Here is a 26454-nt window from a genome sequence, read left to right as displayed (position 1 = left end):
TATGTCTTATGAGCCACCCAGAGTTCTATGTATTAAATCAACGTTCATAAATCAGTTAAACACATAAACAATAAAACATCTTTTCTTCCAGGAAATTTTATCAATGGACATCTGTGAATAAACAACATTTATTTACTTCACTTATTTGTAAATACATTCTACACACAGAGTGAATGGGGGGGGGGAATCTCTGTGGTTAATTCCTTTAGTTTCTACACATTTTTATAATGACAAAAATGACATTTACTGTGTTCTAATGTGAAAGAAACCCATCATTTAAAAAGCAGCAAGAAGCAAGTACCCCACCTTGTGTATCGCGCACATTTTTAATATTACTGTGCAACTTACAAGGATTTGAAGCCGGCAAAAAAATCACAGCAAACCTGTAAATGAAGGAAAGCATTCGGCAAAGATCTTGCCATTTAAGTTTGCAATCTTGTTCCATTTGGATCTTGGAAAGCTGTCCAAGGGTCTCCCCGATAGGTCAAAGATTTCTGCCAATGCCTCTAGTCCTCATGAGAATTGATGGTTAGATTTTTCTTCTGAGAACATGGTCATAGATAACCACTTGCAGGTAGAGGTCTGTTTTGATCGGAATCCGCGTTGTGTTGTCTCCAGGAAAGGTCTAAGAACCAAATATTAGCCATCATCAGACAGAGGTGGAGATAAAAATAAAATAAAATCAATCCCACACCTACAACCATGTTCTCACAACATAGTGAACTGAAAACTAGCAAATCACATTATAGCATGGGTGTCAAACTCTATTTCATTCACATCAGGGTTATTTTTAACCTCGGGGAGGCTGGAGTTGGTGTGGCCAGGGGGGCATGGCCAGCTTGATGTCACTTGAGTCGGGGGCTAAGTGCTAAGTGCTAAGTGCTAAGGCAGGACTTCCCTCGGACCCTCCCTCACATTATAATCCTTCCTTCCTTCCTTCCTTCCTTCCTCCCACCCTCCCTTCCCTTCCTTTTCTTCTTTTCCCTCCCTTCGTCCTTCTCCTTCCTTCTTCCTTCTCCTCTTTCCTTCTCTTTCCTTCCTTGCTCTCTTCCCTTCTTCCCTTCTTTTTCTTTGTCTCTCCTCTTTCCCTCCCTCCCTTCCCTTTCTTCTTTTCCCTTCCTTCTTCCTTCTCCTTCCTTCTTCCTTCCCCCCTTTCCTTCTCTTTCCTTCCTTGCTTTCTTCCCTTCTTTTTCTTTGTTTCTCCTCTTTCCCTCCCTCCCTTCCCTTCCTTTTCTTCTTTTCCCTTCCTTCTTCCTTCTCCTTCCTTCCCCTCTTTCCCTCTCTTTCCTTCCTTGCTCTCTTCCCTTCTTCCCTTCTTTTTCTTTGTCTCTCCTCTTTCCCTCCCTCCCTCCCTCCCTTCCCTTCCCTTCCTTTTCTTCTTTTCCCTTCCTTCTTCCTCCTCCTTCCTTCCCATCTTTCCTTCTCTTTCCTTCCTTGCTCTCTTCCCTTCTTTTTCTTTGTCTCTCCTCTTTCCCTTTCTCCTTTCCTATCCCTTCTTGGATGCTCAAATGCAAAAGGGGAAACAGTTCTCCTTTTGATTTGTTTTTAGTTTGTTTTGCTAGCCCTCTGCCAGCGAAAAGGGAGCTGAGGGGGCCACACACATTTTCGCTGGCAGAGGCACACGGGCTGGTCCTTCGCTGTTTCCAGGGTGGCCCCAAAGACCAGATTTAAGTACCCTCAGCCCACAGGCCTTGAGTTTGACACCCCTGTATGTATTTTGTATTTTATTGTGTATTGCATTGTATTGCATTGCATTGCATTGCAGTTCAAAACATTCTTAAAGATCTATCTCATCCTAGGCACCCTTTTTTTTAAACTATTACCATCTGGCAGACGGTACAGGACAATAAAAAACAAGGACAAATAGGCTGAAAAACAGTTTCTATCCCAGTGCAGTAACTCTATTGGATTCTACAGGGTAGTGCAATATTAATGCAGAATCAGGGGTTTTCAATTCAATTGTATAGAATGCGAAGGATGTGTGTTTGTGTTTTATTTTTATAGTTATAGTGCACGCTGAAGATGGCATTTAATGTCATTGTACAAGGTGCAATGACAATAAAGTAAACTATAACTTTATAATACTTTATAATTCAATAAAAAAATGTTGAGCTATAAAAGTTTGTCATTGGCTCCTTCCTGAAGGAGAATGATTGGCCCAATGTCACCTAGCTGGCTTCATGCCTATGGTGGGACTAGAATTCATGAGCTCCTAGTTTCTAGCCAGATGCCTTTAACCACTAACTGAACAGGTTCTATTACCTAATATTAAGGTACGTTTTGAGAAACCCGGGTTATATGACTCTGCTCTCACCCAAACAATGGAAGGGAAATATTTGACCACTTAGATAAGGACTCTAGATGCAGTGAGGATCCTTGATTGATGATGTTATGGTTCACTAGCTGGCAGCAGATTCGGACAGTGAGGAAGTTGGGAAGGAACATGGGCCGGTCCTGGAGTCTGGGGAAGGCTCTAATGAGGGCTCTGTGTCAGAGGCAGAAAGGGGGCCAGGGCCATATGCCAGTTATCAGCTACTTTCAGAGTCAGACATCAGTGAAGCAGACAAGCAGCTGGAGCCTGTTCCCAGTGTGTACATGCCAGAAGTGGGTTCCTACCAGTTCGCACCTATTCGGTAGAACCGGTTCGTCAAATCTACCGAACCGGTTAGAAGAGGTTCCACCAGTGGACCCGGAAAGCAGGCCACACCTACAGAAGAGGTTCCAAAATTTTTTGAAACCCACCACTGGTCCTTGGATATGATTATTCTACACTATCATGCTCATAAAACTCAGTGCCTCTGTGAAAGGTAAGGATGACTCCTGCGTTTGTGGTGCAATCAGAACATTGCGTGTGTTGAAGTTGTTTTAACGCAAACCAAAGATGCCTTTTAAAAAACAAGTTTACATCATATTCTTATGCATGCCAGTGCTGTGTGTGAGGTAATTTAAGGTGGTTCTGACAAGTGTCGTCGGCATCTTCATATCCGCTCACATGAGTGGCAAGCCACTCCCATCTGGTCACATGGGCGGCAAGCCACTCCCATCTGGTCACATGGGCGGCAAGCCACTCCCACAAAGGAGGCCACACCCACAGAGTAGGTTCGAACAATTTTTGAAACCCACCACTGGTACATGCGCAGAGTTGCCAGACAAAGGGAATAGCTAACGAACAGGAGTCGACTTGGGAGAAAGGCCACAGGTGGACGATGAATGGCCCCTCCCAGAGGAAATAAAAGAGGAGCGGAAGGGGAATGGAGTTTGCAGGAGACAATTAGTTCGCTTAATTGGTTCGTGACTCTCCGAGACTGCTTGCCAAGTTCTGCAGATGTCGGCCTGGCAGCTCTCCAAGCCAGATAAGGTCTGTGACTGTAAATCCTCCCTTGAAAGACTTTGCTGGATGTGAATGAGCAGAATTCAGAGTCAATTAATAAAAGGTTTTTTTGTCAGGACCAGGAGTTTGCTTCATGCTCTTGGGAAGCCTCGGTCAGAACACTTTGTCCCTCACAACCATTGGAGAAATGTACAATTTCCCATCACCTCTATACAACAGGAGATACCGTTGTGTTCAATCATTTCCGTGCACACCGCACGAAAGAGATCAGCAAAGTAATGCCTACGTCTTTAAAGTGTCCAGATTCTTTTGGGCTTTAATGCTTAAAGTATACATTTCACACAGCAAGAGAAGATCTGCTTATTCATTACAGATGTTCCACAGCTGCTGGAACTTAAGACTGGCGACCCACTTTGAGTGCAACCAAATCCGCTTTCTAGGTATGCGTCTTTAAATGTCTCACAAACCAATGCACTCATTTCCAATGGGTATAATTTGATATTTTGTACCGATGCTATTCGTACGCAACCATCTTCCGTGGGAAGCACTTCAAAGAAACAAGCAACCGGGAGTTGCTTCGGCACAAACAAATTACTGCCTAGCTTACTCTGGGTTGGTTTGGTTTGACAGGAACCAAAGCAATGGGTGTGTTTTTGTCATATTCAGACTCTGCTTTGGGACTTTTTAAAAGAGGACGGTGATGAACAACTATAGCAATAGCAATAAATCAGATGGCACAATGGGTCTAAAGGCTGCCTTAATGCAAGACTTGCCAGCCTAAATGGCTCTTAGCAATAGCAATAGCAGTTAGACTTATATACCGCTTCATAGGGCTTTCAGCCCTCTCTAAGCGGTTTACAGAGTCAGCATATCGCCCCCAACAACAATCCGGGTCCTCATTTTACCCACCTCGGAAGGATGGAAGGTTGAGTCAACCCTGAGCCGGTGAGATTTGAACAGCCGAACTGCAGAACTGCAGTCAGCTGAAGTAGCCTGCAGTGCTGCATTTAACCACTGCGCCACCTCGGCGCTGGCTATGCTCCAATCGCAAGATAGGACTATTGTTGATTGTGGCCTGCCGGAGCTGGCACCAAAGTCGGACAGTGAGGAGGTTGGGGAGGAACATGGGGCAGTCCTGGGGGCTGAGGAAAGCTCAGGTGAGGGCTCTGCATCGGAGGAAGAGAGGGAGCTAGACAGCAGTGAGGCAGAGGAACAGCTGGAGCCTGTTCCCAGTGTGTGCATCAGGGCTGGGTTCCTGCCAGTTCTAACCTCTTCTATACAAGAGATTCCACAAATCTACCGTGCCATTTAGAACCGGTTCCAACTCCCTCCCCGTGCCAGTCCGCACTGCGCTTGCCCCGCCCGCTGCTCACTGATTTGCTGGCTCACCAATCGCCCCGCCCGCCTCTAAGAGTCCTATCTAAACCATAAAGTCTTAAAGCTGTCAATTTTGAACATCCCTGGGTTTTTGTTTTTTTTAAAGGGTTAGGGATGCAAGGGTCTTGTAACTTGGTAACTTTATCACTTGAGTGCTTCAAATGTCAGAGTTTCTGAGCCAACATTTTAGTTGCTAAGCAAGAGCGTTGTTAAGTGAGTTTCACCACATTTTACAAGTTGGCCACGCCCACCAAGTCACACGACTTCCAAGCCATGCCCACTTCATCACATGGCTAGCAAGCCACTGGGAGCCACAAAGCAGGCCACACCTACAGAAGAGGTTCTGAAAAATCTTGAAACCCACCACTGGTGTGCATGTGCAGATCTGCCAGAAGACAAGAACAACTAAGAAAGCAGGGTCGACTTAAGAGTGAAGCCACACCTTGGAGGTGATTGGCCCCTCCCAGAGGAAGCAAAAGAGGAGCAAACGAGGAGGGGGCTTTTGCAGGAAACAATTCGTTCCTTTGGTCGTTTCAAGAGTGGAAAGTTCTGTGTGTGACTATAAGAGACTCTATGCCAAGTTTTGCCTTGCCCTGCGTTTGGAAACTAGTTATTGGGCAGCTCTCCAAACAAGATAAGGTTCGTGTGGATAAACATTCCTCTGAAAGTCTGTTTGCTAAGCCTTGCTGACTGTGAATGAAAGGAATTCACAGTCATGTAAATGAAAAGGGTTTTGCCGGGACCAAAACTCTGCTTCTTGCTTTTTACAGAAGCCTGGATCAGAACAATGCCTTCCGAGCGAGCAAAGAAACAACTCACAAATTTTTAATTAAAAAAACCCACAATCTTTCTTTACATGCTGTAGAAAGTGTATCAGTTGGTTACAAAAAGACTTACGTGCCTCTCTTCCACAGTCAACAAACATACTTCGTATTAACTCAAGAATTTTAACTCAAATATTTAAACATGTCACCATCATCATATCTCCATTTTCCTTTGACTATAATTGTTTAAGCGTCCTTCATCATAAAATATACCAAAGTTTAATACATAACCACATGCTGGCCTTTCAATTACTATTTCTAAGATCCTCCACTAACACTAAATCCTTATGTCCTATTCTAGCTAAACATCCATAATATTTAATAACAAAGTTTTCTAATCCTCCTTTCCAAATCACTGTTTAAAATTTACATCCAGTTTCTATATTATACCCATTTCCATATATACGTTGTCATTCTTATCCCTCCTTTCTTTCACTATATCCTGTATCGTAACATTTTCCCCCTAATAATCGAACCTTTAGCTGCATCTAAATTGATTCCCTTTTTTAAATTAACCTTTATGTATAATCCAAAGGGATTGCTAATCTTCCTTACATGGGTACCATTCCATGTTCATATCCAATTATACTCATCATAACACTACGCATTGTATACATTAATAACATTATCAATTATTTATTTAAGCTATATCTATTGTCAATAAATTTCACTAAGTTTAACTAGTTTTAAATTATATTCTTCCATCTATCAACCTGTATCTTTCCAATAGCAAAACAGTCTCATATCTTTTGTCATTTGTGGTGCCAGTCCTCTAATCATCTCCTTGATCAACTTTGTATGGACTCCTCTTAGCAACTTCTTGCTTATAATATCTCACATGTAATCTTGATGCCCTTCTTCTGTTTCCTTAATCACCTTATCTTTGATTGTCAGTAGTGTTATCCATGCTATTACTAATGAGATTTCTCTTTTTAAATCCATAGATTCTTTGTTTTTTTCTTCTTCTTTGTCTTGCCCCATGGGATAAATTTCCCCTCCCTTTGATTCCTCTTTTAGTATTCCACTCTTTCCATTTTCAGAGACCGGCCAATCACCATAACTATCAGCAAATTTAATCTCTTTATATTCATTTTCCACTTTGATTTTTTGAGTTTTAATCACCACATTTTGCATTTGATAAACATCTTCAACTTCTTCATCATATTTTGCTGTTATGTGCTTTAAGTCTTCCAACTTCTTGTCTATCTTCTCATATGTATTTGATAATTTCTGAAAATATCTTTTGCAAGCTCAAGGTTTCTGTTTGCTTTTGAAATTGTGCCATTCTTTCCAGCTAACAAACACAGCTGCTCTAGCTTGGAAGGTTAAAAAAAATTAAACATAGATTCACAAAAACGTTTGTTTTCACTTTTCTCTGGTTAGAGATATACTTCAAAGGGACATCTGTGTGCTTCCCTTCTTATCACTCTCTATAACCAAGCAGTGAGACCTTACAGTGCCAAGCCAAAACAATCAGTAAAGAAAAAAAATGTTCCATTTCCAATACACAAACTCCAATAAACAAACCCTCCAGCCTCCGAGCAGCGGTGTTACCATTGCAAATATTATTTCTTTTGTATCTTTTTTGTATTTCAAGTTAAAAAAGAGTCCAATCTTTAAATGAGTTAGAAAAACACCCACAGCAATGAAAGAGGAAAAGTTTAGTCCATAGGTTACAGGGAACAATAAAAGAAAAAATAGAAGAAGAAAGCTTAATCCATCCGTTTCAAAAGACTTGCATAAATTCCATCCATAAATATAGCATTTAAAAAGTAAGATAACCACTGTCCAAAACTATTCCAAATTTAATTCCACCACTCAATTCTTCTGTTCTCCAATTTGAATTAATTTTAAGTTTTTTATAGGAAGTCTGTTTTTAAAACCTCTGGTCACGACCATAATTCTTTCCATAAGTTTGGTTGCAACCCGATTTGGTCGTGACCTGAATCTAATTTTGGAAATTTGGTGCTTGCAAAAAAAAAAAAAAAAAATGGCGCGGAAGGGGAAATCAGCCGCAGCGGGGAAAATGTGAATTTTTTGGTCGGAAACCGATTTGGTCGTGGTCAGAAGCATTCGTGACCAGAAGTTCTACTGTAGAATGAAAGCAAGATGGGAAGTCACTGTTGTCCTAGCCAAACAATATAGGGTAGGGATCTCCAACCTTGGCAACTTTAAGCCTGGAGGACTTCAACTCCCAGAATTCCCCAACCAAAGCTGGCTGGGGAATTCTGGGAGTTGAAGTCCAACAGGCTTAAAGTTGCCAAGGTTGGAGACCTCTGATATAGGGCTAAGTCAATCAATAGTTTGACCTGGAAGATAGTAACTTTCCAGAACTGCCTCTGCCATTGGAAAGAAGTAGACAAATCAGCCAATTATAAGAGTTGGTGAGAGAAAGCTTCTGGATTCTCCTTGAGCTGGGGATCTGAGAAGAGTTGATTCAGAGCTTGTTTCCAAGTCTCTCCACTAGCCCACACTTCTCCTAGATTTGATGGCGGGGCTATTTTGTTCCCTCAGTCATCCAAACATCTTAGCTTCTCATCTGTAGCCTCGCATCTCCTAAGATCCAGGAATGGGATTGAAAATTTTTAGCAACCGGTTCTCTGCCCAGTTGCTGGGAGGGCATGGCATGGGGGCGTGGCCTAGTTGCCTTCCTGCACCATGGGGGGGGGCTTTCCATCCTCCCCAGGCTCCGGAGGCTTTCCTTGAGCCTCTGGGAGGATGAAAATGGCCTTCCCGGGGCTTTGAAGGGTTTCCAGAAGCCAGAAATGGGTACTTCCGGTAGGCCAGTTTTTCACCCTCCCCCGAGCCTCCGCTCAGGCCCTGCACTTACCTCACATCCAAAGCAGGCTGCGTGGAGACTCTTGGGAGGGGTGGGGTGGGGCCAGCCAGTCTTTGAAACTACCGGTTCGGCAAACCAGATTAAAATTAACATCCATTTCGCTCGAACCGGCTGAATCCCACCCCTGCTAAGATCCCATTGAGGTAAAAAAAAAAAACCTGTGGAAAGGGTGGGATGGATCTCACATAATCTCACTTTCAGTGCTTAAGACTAAATTATAGAAGCTAATTACACAGGACGGCAAATGACTTGTTTCCAGTGTTACGTGAAAGCAGATGTGTTTTTAATTAGAAATGCGTTGTGTGGGAAAAGTTTTCGTTGGAACCCAAGTGTTTGGGATGGACCGCGGCCAATGTAATCATCCTTGAACTATGGGTTTAAATCAGAGACAAGGGCATGCCTTATCGCATGTAGCATTCGTTTCATTTGCATACAAGATGCTTTTGATTTTCGAGTGTATATAGGCAGGCAGAAATGTAAACGGACTAAAGCAATACCATGAAATTAAGGCTGACTCCTGATGGCTGCATCCAGGCTTCTCTTACCTATCTCAATAGCTGCATCCAGGGGTGGGCTTCAAAAATCACAGCAATGGGTTTTGTGGCCCATTGCTGGGTGGGTGTGGCCATAGTGGGCGTGGCCTAGTTGGCCTCCTGCACCACGGTCTCTGTCTGTTCTCCCAGATTTTTACTAGTAGAACGTCTGCTCTGGGTCTAATATTCCTGATCTCTATTCAAATTTCAGGATTAGCGGGGATTCTCCAGCGTTTAATTCAAGGATTGAGCCCAGACAATAAATCAAGCAGTAAACAATAACTTCAACAAAAGAATGATCAACTCAGACAAACAATCAATAGCAATAGCAGTTGCAGTTAGCAGTTAGACTTATATACCGCTTCATAGGGCTTTCAGCCCTCTCTAAGCGGTTTACAGAGTCAGCATATCGCCCCCACAGTCTGGGTCCTCATTTCACCCACCTCGGAAGGATGGAAGGCTGAGTCAACCCTGAGCTGGTGAGATTTGAACCGCTGAACTGCAGATAGCAGTCAGCTGAAGTGGCCTGAAGTACTGCACTCTACCCACTGCGCCACCTTGGCTCTCCAAGTGATAACAACATCCTAATCAAAGAACTTTGAAGGAGAAAACAACACACACACCCCAGCAGGATCAACTACTATACCCGTGTTTTCCCGAAAATAAGACCGGGTCTTATTTTCTTTTGGGCCACAAATTAAGCAGTAAGGCTTTTTGGGGGGGGGGGGGTTGTCTTACTGTTTTTCCGTGTATGGGAGGCCCACTTCTGCTTGCTCACGTTGGGGCAGGAGGCCGCTTGGTGCGTCAGTGCCACCGCCGCGAGGCGGGGGTTGTGGAGCTGCCCCACATGCCCCGCACCGGCTTACCACAGGGCCCCCTATCAGGCAATCTAGCAATCTAGTCCACTGGCCCCTTCTGCTTGCTTGCGGCCACAGCAGAGTAGGAGGCTAAGCAACGCACCGGTGCTATGGCCATAAGGCGAGATGGTGTGTGTGTGCGTGTGTGTGTGTGTGTGTGTGTGTGTGTGTGTGTGTAGATGCCCCACATGCTCTGCACTGGCTTATCTCAGGGTCCCCACAGCCAGGCCACCCACACCTGCCTTGCCTCGTGGCCGTGGTACCAATGCATCACTTGGTCGCCTGTTCCGTTGGGGCCGCAGGTAAGCAGAAGAAGGGGGCTGGTGGCGAGGCCATTGTCGAGGCATGGATGGCCTGGCTGTGGGGGCCCTGAGATAAGTCGGTATGGGGTGTGTGGAGCAGGTCCACCACGGCCCTGCCTCATGGCTGCGACATTGTAAGCAACCACACAGAATGGGCAGGTGGCCAGCGACGCAGGCTCTTAAGTAGGGCTTATTTTTTGGGGTAGGGCTTATATTAGGTACAGACTCAAAACATGCCAGGGCTTATTTTTGCATAGGTCTTATTTTCAGGGAAACGGGGGTATAATCCCCACTTTCTTTTAGCACTGAAGAGATTAACCTAGTCAGATAACTAGCCATCTGAAAGCGCAATCAAGGACAACTTAAATCGGTTTCCACTGTTAGGCTTGTGTTTTAGCTTCTAACCCCCATATACCTGGGTTTATAAACTAGGTTCTCTTTCCAAAGACTCCCTTCCATTAGTCTAACACAAACTCGTTTAGGATTGTACATCGCCGCGGGTTTGATATCGTTCACTGTCAGAGTCCAGTTTAGGTTTGATAGGATGTCCGAGGCGGAGGATTCCTACCACCGTCTTGGAGGCCTCTGTTTGTGTGGTTGTTTAGATCTGGGCTCTCCAAATGTGGCAAATTTAAGACTTGTGCACTTCCATTCCCAGGATCCTTCAGCCAGCATGCTAAGGATGCTACGTTATTACATTGCCATGACTGGAAAGGAGAAAGGGATTTTATTATGACCTAGTAGGGAAGAAAGAATTGACTTTCTGTTCAGTTTTTGCCACATATTTTCATTTCAGGCATGATGATTGGTTCTTCTGGGATCCATTCATAAATACCCAGTGCATGCCTATGTGACAAATACAAGCCTTAAAACTTAGACTTAGAGTAACTTTATTGTCAGTTTGAATGTACATTGGCATACATTAAAATGAAATTTCATTGCATACAGCTCTCAAGGGGTCACCACCTCCAATATACACTGCATAAGATGAATACAAATACATTATGCATATACCAGAGGTAGGCTCCTACCGGTTCGGCCCGGTTCAGCCGAATAGGTAGTAATTCGTCTGCCCACGCACCCGAACCAGTTCTATTGTCGGCGGCGCTATCTTTATTTTTGGTTCGCAGAACAATCTCCATTGCAGAAAAGTAATCCCCCCCTTCTAATGTTTTGTGCATGCACAGACTGTTTTAGGTGTCAATGCACATGCGTACTGAACCAGCAGTAATGCCAATAGCAACCCACCCCTGGCATATACATGTGTTATGACCCGGAGAAACAACGCAGTCTAGTTTGGATGTATAAAAGTACATGGGGAGAGAAATGAATCTTGCAAGTTTACCAGACAGATGGCATAAGGAACAAAACTCTTACAGAATCTGGTAATCTTGCTATAGATACTCCTCCCAGAGGGGAGCAACAGAAACAGAAACAGCGTGTGGGGTCTCTAACAATGCTTTGAGCTCTAAACACAAAGCGCTAAATAAGCATCATCCTGAATAACGGGAAGCCAGTTTCCTGTAATCTTCTCTGCTGTCCTCACCACTTTCTGTAGGGACTTTCTATCTGAAGCACCACTGCTGCCACCAAACCAAGTTTGGAGACTCCTGGAATAGAATAGAATAGAATAAAATAGAATAGAATAACAGAGTTGGAAGGGTCCTTGGAGGTATTCAATCCCCTGCCCTGGCAGGAAACCCTACACCACTTCAGACAAATGATTGTCCAAAATCTTCTTAAAGACTTCTAATGTTGGAGCATTCACAACTTCTGGAGGCAAGTTGTTTCACTGATTAATTGTTCTCACTGTCAGGAAATTTCTCCTCAGTTCTAAGTTGCTTCTCTCCTTGATTAGTTTCCACCCATTGCTTCTTGTTCTACCCTCAGGTGCTTTGGAGAATAGCTTGACTCCCTCTTCTTTGTGGCAGCCCCTGAGATATTGGAACACTGCTATCATATCTCCCCTGGTCCTTCTTTTCATGAAACTAGACATACCCAGTTCCTGCAATCGTTCTTCATATGTTTTAGTCTCCGGTCCTGTAATCCTCTTTGCTGCTCTTCTCTGAACTCTTTCTAGAGTCTCCACATCTGTTCTACACCGTGGCAACCAAAACTGAATGCAGTATTCCAAGTGCGGCCTTACCAAGGCATTATAAAGTGGTATTAACCCTTCACGTGATCTTGATTCTATCCCTCTGTTTATGCAGCCTAGAACTGTGTTGTCTTTTTTGGCAGCTGCTGCACACGGCTGGCTCCTATTTAAATGGTTGTCCACTAGGACTCCAAGATCCCTCTCACAGTTACTACTATTGAGCCAGGTATCTGGAGATCTTTGGAGCGCTCAAGAAGGGAACAACAGGTGTTTCTCCTTCTTAGCTGGCCCAAGCTTTCTTGTAAGTGGGGCAAGGACAAGGTTTTGCCTCTCCCTCGGTCCCTCTGCGACCGTTAGCCAATAGACAGCTACAGGAAATGGCAGAGAAATAAACAGAGGTTTGGCGAGCAATTCAAGCAGATATTTGCAACCTTTGCCTGGAGCGAACGAAGCTTGCCAGATGCAAACCTTGAGGCTCTGCCTGAAGCTTGGGGATGGAATGCAAAATGAAATAAAAATAATCACAGGCTTGCCGGCAGCTACGCACCGCTTTGCAGGCCACAGGCAGGAAGTTGGCAAAGCCAACATTTCCAAGTGGTTTCCTAAGGGTCACTCTGTGCCGTGTGGCCATAGAAAACCAACTGAAAAACAGAGGAAAGTGGGGTGTTTTCTCCAGGTGGAAGCACTGGAGGCCAGAAGTAGCCCAACCAGCAGCTGCCCCATTTGTTTTACCAGTGTTGGAAGAAATATCCATCTTGCCCAGTTCCAAACTGGGAAAAAGGCACTGGAGACAAAATGGAGGCCGATTGGAAAGATAGTTTAATGGTGAAGCAGAGCCACCAAGCACATGGTGCAGCTGATCACATGGAGTTAAGAGCGAAGGGTATTTATACCATCACTTGGGCATTGCACTTGAGCGTCCTGTTCCTGCGCAAGAACATGTATTCTATTGGCTGTTGCCAGACTCCCATGGGACCATGTACAAATCCTAGGAGTTAATCTGAGCTAATCTTGGTTGACGTTTGGGCTGATGCAATGAAGGGGCTTGTTGGGCAATTCCTATTGTGGCTGAGGGCTAATCCGACCTTTGTTCAGATCATGCTGCAGGGAATTTGCTTATGAATAGAGCTATCTATCTCTTAAGTGCTGACATCTGCTGAGGGCTATTCAGAAAAGCGAGGGCTGCTTTCTGTCTCCAAGAGCATATTCCTTGCTTTAGGGAAATATAATATTCTGCCTTTTTAATTTTTCCTAAAAGATTTCATTCTTCTAGGAGAGAGGTGGGTGACAACTTCCTACACTAGATATATCTTTTCTTTCTTAAGTGGAATCAGTAGCTGATTTGAACAGTGGGTCCTACTTTTCTGCCAACTTTAGGAGTTGTACTTGGATTTCCTTCCCGCTGAATGGCTGGCCTGGAAGGCATGCCGGCACTTTAAAGTGCATGGCGCCTCGGCCCGCCATACAGCGAAACATGTCCTGGTTTGTGGCCAGGCCGCACGCTGGCACTTTAAAAAATAAAATAAATAAAAAATAAAAATAAATGTGCCAGCCTGTGCGCCAGCAGAGACGGATAAACACACACACACACAATAAAAACAAATTACAATTACTTACATTACAAATAATTTTGAATCCCCCCCCTCCCTCCATCCGATCCACATACCTTTTCCAGCTATGGATTTCAACTCTCCTCTTGTCCGCCCGCCATGATGAAAGTGTAAGAAATTAAATAAAAAAGCAACTTACTTAGGCAAGGCTGCAAGGCATGATTTGCTGCTCCCAGATCAGGAGGCGGGAGAATCACGTGCCTCCTTTGCATACGGAATTTTTCGCCTTTTAACCCTTGCTTAACTCTTAAAAGGCGAAAAATTCCTTATGCAAAGGAGGCCCCTAGTTCTCTCGCCTTCCCCCTTATAGTTAGCACTAAGCAGACTCAGAGTCACTGTGACTTGGAGTCTGGCAGCAACTACCTTGGCCTTTTTAATTATTTTAAAAATTCTTTTCTTTTCCTCATGACACTGGTGAGGCCCTGCCTCCCCTGCCTCCCTGATCCCTGGATCAGAGGTCCCCACCCGAAAATGGACAAAAAAATCTCAATACATTATATTACACATACTTGCCACAACTAGGATTGCGTTCACACAAAACTGGAAACAAATCAACACACCCACAGATGAAACAATAATTAGAAAGGTACTCGAATGTGCAGAGATGGACAAAATGACCATGGAGTTAAAAGAAAGAGAAGAATTGGATTTCTATAAAATATGGAATACAGTTTATACCATATTTTTCGTAGTATAAGACGCACCTGAGTATAAGACACACCAAGATTTTGAAGAGGCAAATTAAAAAGAAAAGTTTTTGCCCTCTGCAGATCTCCCCAAACCTCTTCTGGAAAACAGCGAAAGAAACATCCAATGAAGTGATGACTCCTGATTAATTGTGGATGCTCGATCAGAAGGTGGAAGGTGGTGGCTCAGGGGTGGGCTTCAAAAATTTTAGCAAGGCGTTCTCTGCCCGGTTGCTAGGTGGGCGGGGCCATGGTGGCCGGGGCTCAGTTAGTGGGGAGGGGGAGGGTTTTTTTGCCCTCTCCAGGCTCCGGAGGTTTTTCCTCAAGCCTCCAGGAGGACGAAAACAGCCTCCCCAGGCTCTGGAGGTCCTTTGGAGGTCTTCCCAAACTTCCCATAGGACTGAGACTCATCCCATGCCCTGCATTTAGAGCCGAGGTGGCACAGTGGTTAGAGTGCAGTACTGCAGGCTACTTCAGCTGACTGCAGTTCTGCAGTTCGGCTGTTCAAATCTCACCGACTCAAGGTTGACTCAGCCTTCCATCCTTCCGAGGTGGGTAAAATGAGGATCCGGATTGTTGGGGGCAATATGCTGACTCTGTAAACCGCTTAGAGAGGGCTGAAAGCCCTATGAAGCGGTATATAAGTCTAACTGCTATTGCTATTGCATCCAAAATGTGCCGTGTGGGGACTCCTGAGAAGGCAGGGCGGGGAGGGGTGGGCGGGGCGGGGCCAGCAAGGGGTGGGATTTGGGGTTTTTCTGAACTGCACAGAATCTTAGCTGGAGGTTCTCCTGAACCCATGCAAACCCCCAGAAACCCACCCCTGAGGTGGTCCAAGGAGGATTGTTTATCTCGCCTACATTACATTTAAGGTGAAACTCGAAAAATTAGAATATCGTGCAAGAGTTCATTTATTTCAGTAATGCAACTTAAAAGGTGAAACTAATATATGAGATAGACTCATTACATGCAAAGCAAGATTGCTCAAGCCGTGATTTGTCATAATTGTGATGATTGTGGCGTACAGTTCATGAAAACCCCAAATCCACCATCTCAGAAAATTAGTCTACAAAAGAGATAAATATTTAATCTTGCACATAATCTTGCAGCGAGAATAGCGCTCGCACAATGTTGGAAAAGTGATACCATGCTGACAGACTGTTTGATAATCCAAAAGATTTTTGATTGCACAGAGATGGATAAACTCACATTGGAGTTAAGGGACAAGGAAGACTCAGAATATTATACAGAATATTTGGAAAACTGGTATCAATGGATAAATATTAGGAACATTAAATATATATCTTCGAAACATAGATGCATAGATAATTAGGAATGTATAAAAATGCATTTGAATAAGAAATGGTTATGTTCGTACTGTCAAAAATGATTGTAACTTGGGGTGGAGGATGGGGGGAGGGTGGGAGGGAGCGGAGTTTACTAAGTTGGAGGAGGGGTGTTGGATTTTAAGGTATTATGATTGTACATGTATACTGCTATTTTTTCTTTTTTATGTATATTGAAATGGAATTATAAATACCATCAACACAAAAGGGAGTTTGCTCAGAAGCTGAAATGCACCAAGTGAATTAGAGGAAGAGTGGGAAGCAGAGGAGAGAAGGAAGATAGGAAGAGAGGGATAGGAGAGAGGGTGAGGGGGGAAGATGAGGTGTATAAGGAGGAGTGGTAAGGGGAGAGAGGAGAAGAAAAAAGGAAGGGGAAGTAGAGTAGAAAATGATGGAGGGAAGACAGGATGTAGAAGAGTGGGAAGCAGAGGGGAGAAGAAAGATAGGTAGAGAGGGATAGGAGAGAGGGTGAGGGGGGAAGATGAGGTGTATAAGGAGGAGTGGTAAGGGGAGAGAGGAGAAGAAAAAAGGAAGGGGAAGTAGAGTAGAAAATGATGGAGGGAAGACAGGATGTAGAAGAGTTGGAAGCAGAGGGGAGAAGAAAGATAGGAAGAGAGGGATAGGAGAGAGGGTGAGGGGGGAAGATGAGGTGTATAAGGAGGAGTGGTAAGGGGAGAGAGGAGAAGGAGAAAGGAAGGGGAAGTAGAGTAGAAAATGATGGAGGGAAGAAAGGATGTAGAAGAGTTGGAAGCAGAGGAGAGAAGAAAGATAGGAAGAGAGGGACAGGAGAGAGGGTGAGGGGGGAAGATGAGGTGTATAAGGAGGAGTGGTAAGGGGAGAGAGGAGAAGGAGAAAGGAAGGGGAAGTAGAGGAGAAAATGATGGAGGGAAGAAAGGATGTAGAAGAGTGGGAAGCAGAGGGGAGAAGAAAGATAGGAAGAGAGGGATAGGAGAGAAGGTGAGGGGGAAGATGAGGTGTATAAGGAGGAGTGGTAAGGGGAGAGAGGAGAAGGAGAAAGGAAGGGGAAGTAGAGGAGAAAATGATGGAGGGAAGAAAGGATGTAGAAGAGTGGGAAGCAGAGGGGAGAAGAAAGATAGGAAGAGAGGGATAGGAGAGAGGGTGAGGGGGGAAGATGAGGTGTATAAGGAGGAGTGGTAAGGGGAGAGAGGAGAAGGAGAAAGGAAGGGGAAGTAGAGGAGAAAATGATGGAGGGAAGAAAGGATGTAGAAGAGTGGGAAGCAGAGGGGAGAAGAAAGATAGGAAGAGAGGAATAGGAGAGAGAGTGAGGGGGGAAGATGAGGTGTATAAGGAGGAGTGGTAAGGGGAGAGAGGAGAAGGAGAAAGGAAGGGAAAGTAGAGTAGAAAATGATTGTAACTTATACAAAACTATTTTTAAAGGTATTTGTATTTTAAAGCTTTTGATTTTCAATGAAGGTTTAAACATTTAAAAAATAAATAAATTTAAGAATATTTTATAGTAAAGATATATAAAGCATCTATGAAGATACATGGATTTCATTACAGCAGATCTTGGCATTGGCCAATGACAAACGTATTAGAGAGATAAAGACCATATGTGTCTCTGAGGCATAAAGACACGGAGATAAGCAATATGTTTGAAGGATCTAAAAAGAAATAAATATCTAAGGCAACATTATTACCTTGGGATCCACGTTAATCATCTTCCTGTCAGACTTGTTCTTAAAGAGTAAGCCACATGCATTTTCTGCAATCACCTGGTAGTTTGGGCTTGAATTCATGCAACAGAGATTTCTATCCCAGTTGTAGAAACTGTGGAAAGAAAAGAACAGAAACTATACAAACTAACCCTTTAATGTAAGAAAAGCTCAAAGCAATTTGACCTCATTATCCAGGAATTGTGTTGTCGAGGGCATTTTTTTTCCTCAGAAAGTTTTTGGAGTAGAAGTAAGGCTGTCAGTTGCTGAACATCTCAAGAGATGGAGACTCCTGCTCCAAACTTGGAAACTTTAAGACTTGTGGATTACAACTCCCAGAATTCCTAGCCAGCCATGCTGGTTTTGGAAATTCGGGGAGTTGAAGTCCATAAGTACTTGAGAGACCGCCTGCTGCCAATTACCTCCCACAGACCCATTAGATCTCACAGGGTTGGCCTCCTCCGGGTGCCATCTACCAGCCAATGCCATCTGGCTACTACCCAGGGGAGGGCCTTCTCTGTGGCAGGTCCTTTGGAATGAACTCCCCGCAGGGATTCGGACCCTCACCTCTCTCCAGGCCTTCCGAAAAGCCGTCAAAACCTGGCTTTGCTGGCAAGCCTGGGGGTGATGAGTTCCCTCCCCTCTCGACATGTATGGTTGTGCGACTGTTGCCTATTTTTATTATTTGTATTTCATTTTTATGTTCCCCTTTTCCCCCTTTTGAATTGTTCGCCGCCCTGAGTCCTCCCGGAGAAGGGCGGCATACAAATAATAAAATTCTATTCTATTCTATTCTAAGTCTTAAAGTTTGGAGAATCTTGGATTAGACAAGGAGCGAGGGTGATAAGGACGTTATCTTGGTCTAGAGCAGGGGTGAAATTCAGCAGGTTCTGACAGGTTTTGGAGAAGCAGTAGCGGAAATTTTGAGTAGTTCGGAGAACCGGCAAATACCACCTCTGGCTGGGCCCGGAGTGGGGAGGGAATGGGGATTTAGCAGTATCCTTCCCTTGCCCACCAAGCTACAGAACCGGAAGTAAAACAATTTGAATTTCACCACTGGTCTAGAGAAAAGAAGGATTGGGAGTGACATGGTAGCCATGTTCCAGAGGCTGCCACAAACAAATGGGGAGTCAATTTACTGAGGGACTAATACCATTCTGTAAAGCCTTAGTAAGACCACACCAGTGGTGGGTTTCAAAAATTGTTCGAACCTACTCTGTGGGTGTGGCCGCCTTTGTGGGAGTGGCTTGCCACCCATGTGACCAGATGGGAGTGGCTTGCTGCCCATGTGACCGGATGGGAGTGGCTTGCCGCCCATGTGACCGGATATGAAGATGCTAACGACACTTGTCAGAACCACCTTAAATTACCTCACACACAGCACTGGCCTGCATAAGAATATGATGTAAACTTGTTTCTTAAAAGGCATCTTTGGTTTGCGTTCAAACAACTTCAACACACGCAATGTTCTGATTGCACCACAAGCGCAGTAGTCATCCTTCCCTTTCACAGAGGCACTGAGTTTTATAAATATGAGCATGATAGTGTAGAATAATCATATCCAAGGACCAGTGGTGGGTTTCAAAAATTTTTGTAACCTCTTCTGTAGGTGTGGCCTGCTTTCCGGGTCCACTGGTGGAACCTCTTCTAACCGGTTCGGTAGATTTGACGAACCGGTTCTACCGAATAGGTGCGAACTGGTAGGAACTCACCTCTGGACCACACCTAGAGCACTGCATCCAGTTTTGGACACCACACTATAAAAAAAAGATGTTGAGACTCTAGAAAGAGTGCAGAGAAGAGCAACCAGGATGATTAGGGGACTGGAGGCTAAAGCATACGATGAATGGTTGCAGGAACTGGGCCTGGCTAGTCTAGGGAAGAGAAGGACCAGGGGAGACATGATAGCAGTCTTCCAGTATTTGAGGGGCCTCCACAGAGAAGAGCGGCTAAAGCTGTTTTCCAAGGCTCCTGAAGGCCAGACAAGGAATAATGGATGGAAACTGACCAAGGAGAGATTCAACCTAGAAATAAGGAGGAACTTTCTGATAGTGAGAACAATCAACCCATGGAACAGAAGTTGCATTTGGAAGTTGTGGGGGCTTCATCATTTGAGAGTTTCAAGAAGAGATTGGACTGCCATTTGTCAGAAATGGTGTAGGGTCTCCTGCTTTAGCGTGGGGGTTGGACTAGATGACCTACAAGGTCCCATCCCACTTTGTTAATTTGTTATCTGTTATTTTCCAAAGCAACAGAAGGCAGGACAAGAAACAATGAATGGAAACTAACCAAGGAGAGAAGCAATCTGGAGTTAAGGAGAAACTTCCTAACAGTGAGGATAATTAACCAAATGGAATGGCTTGCCACAGCGGCTTGTTATGGGTGTCTCCATCACGGGAGGTTTTTAAGAAGAGATTGGACAACCATTTGTCTGAAGTGGTATAGGATCTCCTGCTTGAGCAAGGGGTTGGACTGGAGGACCTCCAAGGTCCCTTCCAGCTCAGTTCTGATTCTGGTTTGTCAAAGATTAACATCAAGGAAGTCAAGAGGAGTAGAAATTAATCAGAAAAGCTTTTCAGAAAAGCTTTTATTTTCCTTTGATGGGAATCTTGCAACAATCTAAAGAGGTTCAGTGGCAACAGCCTTCCCAACATAAAGAGTGACTTTCATTCTAGTTGAAGATATCTAGTTAATGATCCATATACTTTTGATGTTGAATGAGAGAAGTATAACAGAAGAAACTGAAGCATAAACTAACTCTCAGATAACTGGATTTGGGGCTGACGAGCCAAATAAATAGTATATTTTGTGACTGCTTGCTACTTTCAGAGAAAGTTTGTGTGTGCATCTGTAGTAGGATTATGAATTCCTAGGCATCAAGAGACGTACCACAGAGCTAATAAATTTGTCGCAGTGTCCCCAACGCCACCTGCAGGGGCAAAATGCTACCGGTTCGGGTCGGTTAGGCCGAACCAGTAGTAAAAAATGCTATCGTTTTGCCCAAACCGGTAGTAAAAAATGCTTTGAAAAGTTTTTAAAAAGTTCTGATGATCAGCTGTGCGATAATCAGCTGTGCCGGATTGTCTGTGAGGTTCCTGCTTTGTTGCAGGAGTCATTTTGTGTGAAGTCCAGCTGCTTTTACATTGTGGGTGAGTCAGTTGTGTGGCCAGGCCCACCCGGTCACATGTCCACCAAGCCACACCCACCCGGTCACATGTCCACCAAGCCACACCTACCAAGCCACACCCACAGAACCAGTAAGGGAAAAAAATTGAATTTCACCACTGGAAGCTTTCAAGAAGAGACTGGACTGCCATTTGTCCTGCTTGGGTGGGGGGTTGGGCTAGATGACCTATGAGGTCCCTTCTAACTCTGTTAATCTGACGCAGCTTTAATTTCAGCCTCAACAGAGCCAAAATGCTTCAGAAGAAAAATATTTGCGTAAAGTTCTCCTACCTCCTCCTCTTCACCCGAGAAAATAGAATAGAGCAGGGAGTCGGCAAACGTAAACACTCAGAGCCATTTGGACCCGTTTTCTCACAGAAAAGAAAACACCGGGAGTATACAAAGGTCCTAACCGGAAGCCCCCTATTCAGTTCTGGAGATGAGCAGAAATTCAATTCCCCCACCATAGAGTCTCCTCCTAGCGCGGCTACATGTCGTAACTGAAGGCCCTATCAATTGTGGAGACAACTGGAAAACCCTCCCCTTGCCATAGAGTCTTCTCAGGGCACACTGTGCTTCTCTCTCCCCCCCCCCTTACCGGAAGCTCCTCTCAAAATTGTGGTGCTGACCGGTGACAGAGCCGCAGCAGAGGGAGGAAAGAGCCACATGCGGCTCCAGAGCCGCAGTTTGCTGACCCCTGGAATAGAGCAATATTTCTCAACCTTGGCCACTTTGAGATGGGGGGGACTTCAACTCCCAGCATTCCTCAGCCAGCCATGGTGTTGCCTCTTTCCTGTTTATCTCTCACGCTACCTTGCCATTGCTTTCGCTCACTGCACAACTCAAGTCGTGGGGACGTTGCGCAACTCGCCTCCACTTGGAAGGAGCAGTTGTTCTCCTTCGGTTGGATGAAAGGGGATCCGCTTCTGAGATCTCCCATAGGTGGAGCAGGACATTCTTGTTCTTGCTTCGTTGCAAGATGTCCAAGGGTGTGCTCCCTTGTCCCATTTTTTCAGTGAATAATCATCTCTTCAATTACGTCCCAAGGAAACGTTTTATGACCTAATTCTTCCCACGAGGTCTGCTCAGGTCAGGAAATGGGGACATGCAGAGTGGCTTCAAAGGGAGAGGAAAATGAATCATAATTAAAACCATCACCGCTCCGTAGCAACAGCAGGGCCTCCTTCACTACCTTCCACGAGAAAGTCAGCTCAAAAACATCTTCCCAGGTCCCTTCCAGCTCTAGTCTATTCTGATTTCTGATTCTGATGTCAACCTCCTGTGCTCATCTTTCCCCCTTGTAAACCTGGTCACCTAAACCCAAGTGAGATGTTCTGTTGCTTGATAGACTCTAGAAAGAGTGCAGAGAAGAGCCACCAAGATGATTAGGGGACTGGAGGCTAAAACATTTGAAGAACAGCTGCAGGAAGTGGGTATGTCTAGTTTAATGAAAAGAAGGACTAGGGAGGCATGATAGCAGTCTTCCAATATCTCAGGGGCTGCCACAAAGAAGAGGGAGTCAAGCTAGTCTCCAAGGCACCTGAGGGCAGGACAAGAAGCAATGGGTGGAAACTAATCAAGGAGAGAAGCAACTTAGAAGTGAGGAGGAATTTCCTGACAGTTAGAACAATTAATCAGTGGAACTGCTTGCCTCCAGAAGTTGTGAATGCCCCAACACTGGAAGTCTTTAAGAAGATGTTGGATAGCCATTTGTCTGAAACGGTATAGCGTTTCCTGTCTAGGCAGGGGGTTGGACTAGAAGACCTCCAAGGTCCCTTCCAACTCTGTTATTCTATTCTATTCTATTCTAGCATGACAAATGATCAAGGTGGCCTGTGAATCCCTAAGTACCTTGTAAATAAACAGTGTCAAACTCAAGGCCCGAGGGCCGGATCTGGGGGGCCGAGGGCCGCAAGAAGGCTTCACACCCATTTGCACTACTCAGCTGACCCTGAGGACACACATAAACCTCTGGGTGGCCTCAACGAGTGTCTAAAAGGATGCAAACGACCAGCTGTCTGCAAGGAGTATAAATCCTCCCATGTCCTCACCCTCCAGTCAGAGCTGAAGAAGCTTCTCGGATGGGAAGCGAAACGTCTTCCAAGAAAAACCAGGAAGTCCAGTGGCCTCTTGAATGGTAGGGGATCACCACTTAAATATGAGCCAGGGATGTGCTTCAGCTGCCAAAAAAACCTCCCAATGCAGTTCCACATCAACAAAAAGATAGCATCAAGATCACCGGAAGTGACAATACCGATTTCTACTGCACTACTGAAGCCCCATTTGGAACATTGCATCCAGTTCTGCTCACCAGAATTTTTTTAAAAAAGAAAAGAAATGTTGAGAACCCTGGAAAGTGTGCAGAGAAGAGCAACAAAGATGATCAAGGATCCTACTGTAGATTCAACTCTATGATGAACCCAGTGGTGGGATTCAAATAATTTAATAACCGGTTCTCTGCCCTAATGACCAGCTGGGTAGGCGGGGCTCGGTGGTCATGTGACTGGGTGGGCGTGGCCAACTCAACGTCAATCACATCAATGGGCACTTCGCCTTAGCTGTTGCAATGTAACAAGGGTTAACGGGAGAGGCAGTTTCTGTAAGCAGAGCAATAAGGATTAGGCTGGAAACAACACCAGAATGTTTCCTTCCTGCCTTCCTTCCTGTAAAATTGAAAAAAACAAAATGAGATTTTTTTCCAACAACTGGTTCTCCGAACTGCTTAGAAAGTTACCAACCGGTTCTCCCGAATAGGTGCGAACCGGCTGAATCCCACCACTGGATGAACCCTTTGAGAAAGCTAGGTGGGTCCAGCCTATTGAAGGAAAGGACCAGAGAGGGCATAACCATCTTCCAGTACTTGAAGGCCTGTCCAGGAGAAGAGGGGGTTGACTCATTCTCCAAAGCACCAGAGGGCAGGACAAGAAGCAATGGGTGGAAGCTTGTTAAGTAAGGAGTAGAAGGAAGGAGAAATTTTCTGGCAGTGGGAACAATGAATCAATGGAATAGCTTGTCCCAAGAGCTGCAAGTGCTTCATCACTGGAGCTATTCAACAATAGACCGGACAACCATTTGATTGGGATGGCATAAGGCTGCGATGGCCAACCTATGGCATGCGTTCCATTGGTGGCACACAGAGCCCTGTTGTGACTCAGCAGAAGTTTGCTGTGAGTTGAGTCGGGATGCAGGAATAACAAGGCAGCTGGGGCTCGTTAGTGTCGTCTTCTGGAGATAAAAGGACGGATGGTGCCACGCCCTGGTTGCAGAAGTCAACGTTCATCTTTCGTTTATGGAGAATTCAGTTCCGTTCCTGTTTGAGTTTGTGAGACACTTGGATAAGTAATTTTGCTTCTTGAAAACTTGGTGCTGTAAGAGTTTTGTTTCTGCATTCTGCTGCGTAACCCTTTTTGCAAGAGACTTTATCTATGTTTATTTTGGACTTGCAGCCAGCATGAGCCGAGACTGATAAAGGCTTTCTTTTGGCAAGCTTTGTGTGACTTTAGTTTTGGAACAGGCTAAGTGGGGGCCAGAACAGAGCCCTCTCTGTGCACACATGCGCCGTCACCAGTTGCTCTTTGTGGGCACCGGAGCACAGGAAAAAGGCCCAAAAAAGGCCTGAAAACATCCTGAAAAATGGCCTGAAAACAGCCACCAAAACAGCCTGAAAAACAGCCCGAAACTGGTCTGAAAAATGACCCCAAAAAACCAACGGAAAACAGCCTGGAAACAGCCCAAAAATTGGACTGGAAAATGATCCAAAAAACAGCCCCAGAAATGGGCCTGAAAACGGCTCCAAAAACAGCCAAGAACGGCTAAAAAACTGGCATGTGTGCACCCGGCCAGCTGGTCTTCGGGCTTCCAGTGCTCCAGCGCACGCACATGCACACACATGTACGCATGTTCCATTTTAGGCACTCGGTGCTGAAAAGGTTTGCCATCACTGGCATAAGGTCTCCTGCTTTGAGCAGTGGTTGGATTACAAAACCTCCAAGCTCCCTTCTAGTAAACCTATCATTCTGTGCAGGGGTGGGCTTCAAAAACTTCATCAACAGGTTCTTTGCTCGGTTGCTGGGTGAGCATGGCTATGGTGGGCACGGCTTAGTCGGCCTCCTGCACCACAGCAGGTGGGCAGGGGGCAGGCATTTTCCCCTTCCCCAGGCTGTGGAGTCTTTCCTCAAGCCTCTGGGAGGGTGAAAACTGGCTCCGGAGGCCCTCCGGGAGGCGCGTTTCCCCCCTCCCTGAGCCTCTGTGCAGGCCCTGCACTTACTGCATTTTTCGGAGTATAAGATGCATCTTTTTCCCTCAAAAAAGGGGCTGAAAATCTGGGTGCGTCTTATACACTGAATACAGCATTTTTGGCCTCCTGAAGCCCCACCCCCTTTGCAAAAATGTCTGTGCATAGCCTTTAGGAGGCTTCCAGAGTGCTGCTGAGGGGTGGGGAGGGCAAAAATGAGGAAAGAACAGGCCATTTTTTGCTCGTTTTTGCTCCCCCCCAGCCCCCAGGAGAACTCTACAAGCCTCCTAAAGGCTATCCACGCCCTTTCTTGACAAAAAATGGACCCATTTTCACGAAAAATGGGCCATTTTTGGGAGGTCCGCCGAGTGCAAAAAAATTTTTTTTTAGTTTGTCTCTTCAAAAACTTGGTGCGTCTTATACTCCGGTGTGTCTTATACTCCGAAAAATACGGTACCTCGCATCCAAAACAGGCCACGTGGAGACTCCTGGGAGGGGTGTGTTAGGTTGGTGCATGGGCCCAGCCAAGTGTGTCATAACGTTAGCTACTCGTCCTCCTGAACCGGGGCGAACATGTAGCAGTGCATCCCTAATTCTATGTTCTAAGTCAGGGGTCTCCAACCATGGCAACTTTAAGCCTGGCGGACTTCAACTCCCAGAATTCCGCCAGGTTTAAATCTGCAAAGGTTAGGGACCCCCCCCCCCTCTTTTAAGTGGCAGTGGAGAAGATAATATATTCCATCTCTCTAATCTTTTGCTGGCTAGAATAAGCCAGCGGAAATGATCTTGACATTCTTCTTTCTGCTTTTCCAAATAACATGCTTTTGTTAAACACGGCAACAAGCTCAACAATTCGCCTTACAAATAAAAATAGCATTCCTCTTGCAGCTGGACAGTGGTTAGGACTGCATATTCCACATAGCTGACTGTCTACTTGGAAGGCTATGAATTCAGCTTAGAACAGTTGGAAAAACCTAAAATCACAAGGAGAGGAAATTTACGCTACCATTTTAACGCATTTTTGGCATTCTTCGCTGTCTGCTGGAGAACATGGCTTGCTCTTTATCTCAGGATGCTTTAAATTATTTCAAAGGCAGCTCTAATTTTATTAATCCAAATTAGGCTGGAGCTTCTTGAGTTCCTAGGAAACAATTGATGCTACAGAAACACTTGTTCCTTTCTGAGAATCATGTGAAATCCTCCTGAATGACAAATATTGAACTGGCCAAAGTGTTAACAAGAATAATTTAAAAGGGAGACTAACCATTCCTCTATGTTATGGCCAGTTCTTGACTAATGGCCACAATTGAGCTTAACATTTTTGCTGCTAAGCAAGACAGTTGCGAATTGAGGGGTTTTTTTGGGGGGGGGGTGCGTCCCATTTTGCAACCTTTACTTGGGATAAATAAATAAGGGTTGGAATAAATAAATACCTGGGCAGCGCTGAGTTATCAGCTAGTATATTATAATTACCATGTATACGTAAATGTTACAAGTTGAAAGATTATGATTATGATTACCTAAATAGTATTACTATTGTTAATAGTATTGTGTATAAAGTACATCGGCCCAGACAATA

General features: G+C 44.9%; 1 protein-coding gene across 1 annotated transcript in view; it reads right to left on the bottom strand.

Moving 5' to 3' along the window:
* Positions 1-529: 529 nt before the first annotated feature.
* Positions 530-26454, bottom strand: part of CFAP299 (cilia and flagella associated protein 299) — a 197298-nt gene continuing 171373 nt past the window's right edge. The window contains exons 4-5 of the mRNA XM_032224320.1: positions 17462-17591; positions 530-625 (exon numbers count right to left, since the gene is read on the bottom strand). Of these exons, the coding sequence (XP_032080211.1) occupies positions 530-625; positions 17462-17591 (226 nt within the window). The remainder of the gene's footprint in view (positions 626-17461; positions 17592-26454) is intronic.

This window comes from Thamnophis elegans, chromosome 9 (assembly GCF_009769535.1).
Source record: "Thamnophis elegans isolate rThaEle1 chromosome 9, rThaEle1.pri, whole genome shotgun sequence".
Lineage (NCBI taxonomy): Eukaryota > Metazoa > Chordata > Lepidosauria > Squamata > Colubridae > Thamnophis > Thamnophis elegans.
Note: the sequence above shows the minus strand (reverse complement) of the source record. Positions and strands in the feature narration are given on the sequence as shown.